Raw genomic sequence first — 7,781 nt, 5'->3', positions numbered from 1 at the left:
CCGCACTCTCCCGAGTGCGCCACGGGCTCGGCCCTACTTTTTACCACAATTTAAATAAAAAATACATACATACGTGCATACATAAACACATCAATAAAGAAACACAATGAAACTCTTGGAACCCTGCTCACCCCAGAAGGAGGAGATGGATTCTCTGGTCTCCTGGGGTCTGGCTGCCCCTCAGTTCTGTTCAAACATAAGATCAGAGGCCACATCCTGCAGCCCGCCCAGTACCTGCTTCCTGCTTTGCTGCCCAGCACAGCTGTCCTCAAACTTTTTGGCTTTCAAAAACAATTGTGTAAAATTCTATTCCCTGGCACATATTTTTGTTGGCATCTGACATTACAGAATTTGGATTATTATAAAGTGTAAAATGTAAAATTTTAGTGGCAATGCATCTCTTGGTGAGATGGGTTGAGAGGGCTTTTCCAATTTTTCTAATTAATTCCAATATCTGTGGGTGAATGTCCGTTGTTGCTACATTGAGACCAAGTTGGGCATTAATTTGACTCCTATTTTTGTCTTCTATGGACAGAGCTGAGAAACTGCATTAGTTTCCTTGGTGCTATAACAAATGACCACAGATTTGGTGGCTTAAAACAATAGAAATTTGTTCTTTCACAGTTCTGGAGTCTACAGGTCTAAAATCAGTTTCACAGTCATAAATTGAGGTGTTGGCAGGGCCACACTCTCTCTGGAGGCTCTAGGGGAGAATCTGTTCCTTGACTCTTCCAGCTTCTGGTGACCGCTGGCATCCCTTGGCTTGTGGCTGCATCACTCCAGTCTTCAAGGCCAGCATCTTCAAATCTCTCTTTTCTCCATCTTTATATTGCCTTCTCCTGTTTGTATCAAATCTCACTCCCCCTCTCTCTTGTAAAGATACATGTGATTGCATTTGGAGCCCACCTGGATGATCTCCCGACTTAAAAATCCTTAACTTAACATCTGCAATGACCCTTTCTCCAAATAAGGTAATATTCATGGATTCCAGGGATTAGGACATGGATATTTTGGGGGGAGCCATTTGTTGGTCTACCACAGAAACCTTGTTCACTGATCCATTCAGCAAGGATTTATTGAAAATCTGCTGTGTGCCAGGCATTTGTATAAGAACTGAGGATACAGCTATAAACAGAATAGAGATCCCCAGTCTCCTGGAGCTGACATTTTAAGGCTGTACCTTCCAAAACGGTAGATACAAACTCCACGTAGCTACTGAGCACTTGAAATGTGGTTAATCCAAATTGAGATAAAGACAGGATAAAGGAGTATATTAGTTTTTTATTGCTGCTGTAACAAATTACCACAATCTTAGTGGTTAAAAACACACACACTGGGGCCAATCTACAGCATTTCACCCGACTGCTGGAGAATACACATTTTTCTCAGCAGTCTTGAAACATTCTCCAGAACAAACCATATTTTAGATCAAAAAGCACGTCTTAGCAAATTTTTAAAAATTGAGATTATATCAGTCATCTTTTCTGACTACAGCAGAATAAAACAAGAAATCAATAACAGAAGGAATACTGGATCTATACAAATTTGTGGGAATTCAAGGACATATCTTTGAATAAGAAATGGGTCAAGAAAGAAAAATAAAATGTAAAAAGAACTCCTAGAGGCAAATGAAAATAAAAAATACAACATACCAGGGCCAGCCCGTGGCTCACTTGGGAGAGCGTGGTGTTGATAACACCAAGTCAAGGGTTAAGATCCCCTTACTGGTCATCTTTAAACACACACACGTCATCTTTAAAAACACACACACACGTCATCTTTAAAAACACACACACACACACATCACCAAAACAAACAAACAACCCCACCCCCCACACACATTTATTATCTTAAAGATCTAGAGGCCAGAAGTCCAAAATGGGTCTTAGAAGTCTAAAATCACAGGCTGAGTTCCTTTTGAGGGTTCCAGGGGGAAATCCATTCCTTTTGTTTTTCAGCTTCTGGAAGTTGCATGCATTTGTTGGCTCTTGGCCACGATGTGATGTGACCTCCACTCATCATCAGTTCTCTTTCTCTGACTGAAGATCTTTCCTCCCTCTTATAAGGACCCTGTGATAACACAGGGTCCACCCAAGTCCAGGATAACCTTCTCATCCTGACCGTTGATGTAATCATATCCGTAAAGTCCTTTTTACCAAGGAAGGTGACATATTCACAGATTCTGGGGATTAGAACATGACGTCTTGGGGGCAGTGGTGTTATTCTGCCTACCACAGGGAGAGTCACATGAAAGGAGTTGCAGTTTTAGACAGGGTGTCTAGGAGAGCCTCACTGAGGTGACATCCGCGTAAAGACCTGAAGGAGGGGAGGGAAGGAGCATAGTGGATTTTAGGGAAGGGCATTCCAGTAAGCAGGAACGGCCAGTGCAAAGGCCCAGAGGTGGGCCATTCCCTCCTCCCTGTGCCCCTACCCTAAACTACATGGGTCAGAAGTGGTGCTGTACCAGAGGCTTCCTGCATCTTGCTTGAGGAGCAGAGGGGTCTGAGACCCCTAATCATCACCGATCTCTGGCACAGTCCCTACCGCCCATGGCTCCTCAAAGGGCAGGTCAGCCTGTGGGGAGAGGTAAAGGGCTTGGTCAGAAGGTCAACAGGTCCCACCCTCCCCTGCACGGGCAGCCAGGGCAGTCACCTGGGCTCCGGGACAGGCCTGTCCATGCAGCGTCCGCCTGCGGTGCCACTGGCGCAGGGAGGCATGGGCCTCAGAGCTGAGCCTCCGAGGGGCCCGGCCCGCCTCAGGCTGGTAGTGGGCAATGTGGTACAGCGCCCCAAACCACGTGGTCAGGTAGTACCCAGCTGGGGACAAGAAGGGGAGGTCAGGGCGGCCTTCTGGGCTTCCCTGGTCGCTTGAAGTCCCCCTGCTATTTGCCTGCCTTCTCTCCTGCTGCAGGGGGAGGCTGACTGGGGCTTGGTCGGCCCGAGGGCGCCCCCTGTTGGATCCCGGCATTCTAAACACTGAGGTTCACCTTCCCCCTGTAGTTCGTCGGGATCCAAGAGCTCCATAAGAAACTCCACGTCCAGCTGCGTCTCCCCAATGTCCGGGCTCCAGATCAGTTCCTCGGTCAGCGCCGGCAGGAAGGCGTCGGCCCCCAGGGGCTCTGGGAAAGCCCGAGGACAGGTCCCGAGGTGGATGGGGGCGCGCAGACACCTTCCATCCGTTCCCCAGGACCGCGAGAGCTGGGTGCCCCTCCACCTTGTCCGACAAACCCCTTCTGCCCGAATCCCCAGCACCGCATAGGCGCCTCCGCCTAGAGCATACGACTCTCTCCCTCGACGTGCGCATAGGCACCTCCTACCTGGCACTGCAACCCTCAAGTCACTCCACACCCAGGTAGACGCCGGCCCCTCCTTTACCTTGGTCCTCGCCCCGAGCCAGGCCCGCGTAGACGTCACCGCACACCGCCAGCAGAAGCGCCACCTTGCGGCGCGGGGCGCAGGCGGCGTGGAGGAGCTCGAGGCGCGCGTGGATGCGGCTCCGCAGGCTGGGGGCGGGGCTCTGCCCCTCGGGCCCTGTCCCCTGAGCCCCTAGAGGCCCCGCCCCCGCCCTCAGGGCTATTTGTCGCCGTCGCAGTAGCCGCAGCTCCTGGGCACGGAGCGTGCGGAGTCTCCTCCATAGGGCGGGCTTCAGGGGCGCCAGCACCGCCCGGCACACGGCCGCCTCCACCGCGGGGCCTGCAGGGGATTGGGGGGACAGGTGAGATCGGGGTCCACAAGCTGACTCACGCCCAGCCGCGCGCTCCACGGACCCACCCTGGCAGACCACCACCCCTCCGTAGCTACTGGCCACCCACAAGAGTAGACGTGGATGTGAACACGCGTGGAAGAGGGAGCCTTGGTATCCCCCTAGGATGTGGGACAGGGAGTATGGCTGCGAACACACGTGCGAGAGGGAGCGTGTGGTGACGGGTGTTTCCATAGGTAGGAGAGGGCTTGTGAATGGAAAAGGAAACGGGTGTGTACGCCGGTGGAGAGAAAGAAGTCGGATGTGAACACAACATATACGCAGGGCCAAGTGATGGCACATCTGAACGCGTGGGGGTTCCCTTCCAGTCCTCCCATTACCAAGATCCTCATCCTTCTGGGGGACCCCAGATCCCCTTCTTCCAAAGACAGCCCTGACGTCAGGGTCCTTTGCCAAGTAGTCTTGAAGGTCAGTAAGGAGGTGTCGCACATCCTGGAGCAGCTCCGTGGCTGGGTCCCCAGGCCTGTGGGGACCCCCTGAATCGGAGGTGAGGCGTGCTCGAAGGCCCCGGTACTGCCGGGCCACGTAGCTGCTCCGGTCCCTGGCCAGAGCCCGGACATGAACAGTGAGCACGTCCTCAGGTCCTTCTTCTTCATCTTCGTCGTCGTCCTCCTCCTCCACTAGGCTGGCCAGAGCCGGCCCAGGATGGTGCACTTCTGGGCTGAGTGGGCCTTCCACCCAGGAGACACGGTGTGGGGCAGGGTTCCTGGGGGCTGGATGTGAGGAGGGAGTCAGGTCCCATAGAACAGTGGCAGCAGCTTCCTCATCCCTCAAGGGCCCCGGGCCCTGCCCAGCTAACCTGGACCATGTATCTGCACAGTCTCTGGCTTTGTCTCTTGGGGGATCTGCTCCATCTCCCAGTCTCTGTGGGTCTCCAAGTAGAGCTGATTCACCACAGAAAATGTCTTCCCTGAGGTGTCAAGTTGGACCCTCCCAGTCTGCAAAGGATCTGGGGACCAGCAGAAGTGAGGAGGTGTCCCAGTGTCCAAAAGACCAGTCTTGGTCCCTTCAGGGCACCAGGAGACTTAGATTACTAGAGGTGTTGAGGCTTGGCCTCTGGCTCCACTTCACTCAGACCCAGGAGTCCAGGCCCACCAGCTCCCTCATCTCCCAATTCTCTCCTCTATTAGGACCTAGGAATCCAGGCCCTCCTCCTCTCCTCCCTTAGGGACCCCAAAGTCCAGGCCCCCAGCTCTTTCAAACCCCCAGCTCTATACTTCCTCAAACCCAGTAGTCTGGTCCCCCAAGTCCCATCCCCCTGGACTAAGGAGACTGTCAAGTTGGCCTCTTCCTCCCCTGGAGAACCATGCCTCACCTGTGTGTTCGTTTCCAGGCCCTAGAGTGGGAGGGGGCAAGAGCAGAGTTCTGGGCAAAACATCCCTGAGGAAAGATTAGTGGGAGTCACAATGTGGGTCGGGTGTCTTAGAGAAGGCTCCCCCTTAGCATCTTTGATGGTTGACCTGTACCTGCTAGCTGATAAGAAAGCCAGGAGATGGGGCACGTCTGGCATGCAGAGGTTGGAGGATTCCAGGGTCACACCTGGGGGAAGGGGACAAGGAGGGATGAGAAAGAAAACTTGAGGGGTAGCAGCCAGGACTCTCTTCTCCCCATTCCTATAATCCCCCCAGGGATCCTCAGAACAGGGAAAGTTGGAGTCTCCATCTTTTCCTGTGCCTTTATTCTTGCATCCCACTTATGCCACCAAATAGTATTTACTCATTAGACAAATATTTATTGAGCACCCATTCATTTCTAGGCACTGGGGATACAGTTGTGAAAGGCAGACAAGTTCACTGCTTTCCTGTAGTTTACCTTTTAGTGGGGGAGGGGTGGACAGAAAATAAATGAGCAAACAAATAAACAAAGATAAGTGTATATTGTATTGGGTACTATAAATGAAATGGAATGATTAGAAGTGAGTGGAGGCTATTTTAGCTGTGGTGGTCAAGGAAGGTTACATCTCTGCAGAGACCTGAAGGATGGCAACTAAACCATCCATTCAAGGAAGAGCACTCAGCAAACAAACAAACAAAAAGAAGAGCACTCAAATATTTAAAATTCAAAAAAAAAAAAAAAAAAAAAAGGAAGAGAATTCATGCAGGGAGGACCAAAGCAAAGGGCCTGAAGCTGCAACACACTTAGAATGCTCAAGGAACAGAGAAGAGAACAGTGTGGCTGGAGCAGAGTGAATGAGGGGCAGTGGATGGAGAGGTGGGTGGGGCTAGGTTACACAGCACCTTATAGGCCATGATGAGAAGTCTAAATTTGTATCTAACGATGTCGCCTATCCTTTGCAGGGTTTGGGGCAGGGGTGTATAACATCTGATTGATGTTTAGAAATACCACTCTGGCTGCTGTGCATAGAACTTTAAAAAAAAAAAAAAAAAAAAAAGGAAGAGAATTCATGCAGGGAGGACCAAAGCAAAGGGCCTGAAGCTGCAACACACTTAGAATGCTCAAGGAACAGAGAAGAGAACAGTGTGGCTGGAGCAGAGTGAATGAGGGGCAGTGGATGGAGAGGTGGGTGGGGCTAGGTTACACAGCACCTTATAGGCCATGATGAGAAGTCTAAATTTGTATCTAAACGATGTCGCCTATCCTCTGCAGGGTTTGGGGCAGGGGTGTATAACATCTGATTGATGTTTAGAAATACCACTCTGGCTGCTGTGCATAGAACTGATTGCAGGAAGGAAAGGGAGGGAGCAGGGAGACCAGAGAGGAGGCTACTACAATTGTCTGGGCAAGGGGTAATGGTGACTCACAATAGGGTGATGGAGGCAGAGAGGATTGGGAAGGTTCAGGAGATGTTTTGGAAGCCAAGCTGACAGTTCTTAGGGATACATTTGCTGTGCACTGGAAACTCAGGGTAGGTGCCTCACCTCCAGAAAACTTCTGGATCTGGTAGGTCTTGACTTCCCCTGGTGAAGGTCCTGTCCTCAACACCAGGACCTGGCTGGGGTCTTGTCCTATGACCAGGAAACTCTGGGTGGGAGGGGGGAGGCAAAGGTCAATTTGACAAGGGTGTGCACAGATGTCTGTTACTTTTGCCTGCCTAACATCCATTTCCTTTATTTTGGGTTCCATGTCCTAAATTTCTTCTAGGGAAACCCTCTCTCTACTCTCAGTCCATGTGGATGGGACTGACTTCCCCCAAGCCCTAAGGGTGGACCATGACCTGACCTAGCCAATAGGATGACTGTGCTCTCTGCCCACTGTTTGGTTCTGGGATGGGTGTGTGACCCGAGCTCAGCCAATGGACATCTTCCCCAGCATGTTTGCTGGAGCTCTTTGGAAAGAGGTCTCTTTTACACTGGGGTTGCTAAATTGGTGGGATATAGCCCTGAGCTGGGAACAGCCATCCTTGCTACCACAAGGACAATGCCCTCCTGAGGAGGAAGCTGTGGTAAATCCTGTTAGTTGTGGGCCGGCCCAGTGGCGCACTGGAGAGTGCACCGCTTGGGAGTGCGGCAGCGCTCCCGCCGAGGGTTCGGATCCCATGTGGAGACCGGTTCCCGCTCACTGGCTGAGCGCGGTGCGGGCGCAACACCGAGGGTTGCAATCCCGTTACCGGTCAGTAAAAAAAGACAAAAAGGAAAAAAAAATCCTGTTAGTTGTTCTCTCTAAATCTGTCCCATATTCCTTGCAGAACTCCTTGGTCAGGGCATTAATGTGCCCAGCCATAAGAAATGGACAATGATTGATATAGGCAGTAGTTCTCAGCTCTGGCTGTGTAAATTCCCAGGTGAGCTTTTAAAAATGTTGCTAGCTGGGTCCCATCTGTATATTCTGAATCAACTGTGAAGGATTTTGCCTTTCCTGGTGAAAGAAACAGATGCAACTGGTGCCTCCTTTGTTCCTGCCTGGAATGCACACATGAGCTTGGACCTGGGGCAGCCCCGGGGCAGCTGTGGGGGAAGTTCAAGAGAATTGTAGAGAAGCTGGCCTCGACGTCACTGAGCTGCTGAACTAGAGCCAGCAGCTGCCTTTCCGGTTATGTTAGAAAGATAAATGCCTATTTG

At 51.5% G+C, this 7,781-nt stretch overlaps 1 protein-coding gene across 1 annotated transcript in view; it reads right to left on the bottom strand.

Annotated features, from left to right (window-relative positions):
* Nucleotides 1-1,824: 1,824 nt before the first annotated feature.
* RINL (Ras and Rab interactor-like) overlaps nucleotides 1,825-7,781 on the bottom strand; it is a 6,564-nt gene continuing 607 nt past the window's right edge. The window contains exons 3-12 of the mRNA XM_008573932.1: nucleotides 6,642-6,823; nucleotides 5,229-5,301; nucleotides 5,078-5,142; nucleotides 4,562-4,711; nucleotides 4,083-4,475; nucleotides 3,375-3,692; nucleotides 2,987-3,118; nucleotides 2,653-2,816; nucleotides 2,465-2,574; nucleotides 1,825-2,316 (exon numbers count right to left, since the gene is read on the bottom strand). Of these exons, the coding sequence (XP_008572154.1) occupies nucleotides 2,512-2,574; nucleotides 2,653-2,816; nucleotides 2,987-3,118; nucleotides 3,375-3,692; nucleotides 4,083-4,475; nucleotides 4,562-4,711; nucleotides 5,078-5,142; nucleotides 5,229-5,301; nucleotides 6,642-6,823 (1,540 nt within the window). The 3' untranslated portion in view covers nucleotides 1,825-2,316; nucleotides 2,465-2,511. The remainder of the gene's footprint in view (nucleotides 2,317-2,464; nucleotides 2,575-2,652; nucleotides 2,817-2,986; nucleotides 3,119-3,374; nucleotides 3,693-4,082; nucleotides 4,476-4,561; nucleotides 4,712-5,077; nucleotides 5,143-5,228; nucleotides 5,302-6,641; nucleotides 6,824-7,781) is intronic.

Source organism: Galeopterus variegatus, unplaced genomic scaffold (assembly GCF_000696425.1).
Source record: "Galeopterus variegatus unplaced genomic scaffold, G_variegatus-3.0.2 Scaffold973, whole genome shotgun sequence".
Lineage (NCBI taxonomy): Eukaryota > Metazoa > Chordata > Mammalia > Dermoptera > Cynocephalidae > Galeopterus > Galeopterus variegatus.
The sequence above is the reverse complement of the archived record's forward strand: the minus strand, read 5'-3'. Positions and strand labels throughout refer to the sequence as shown.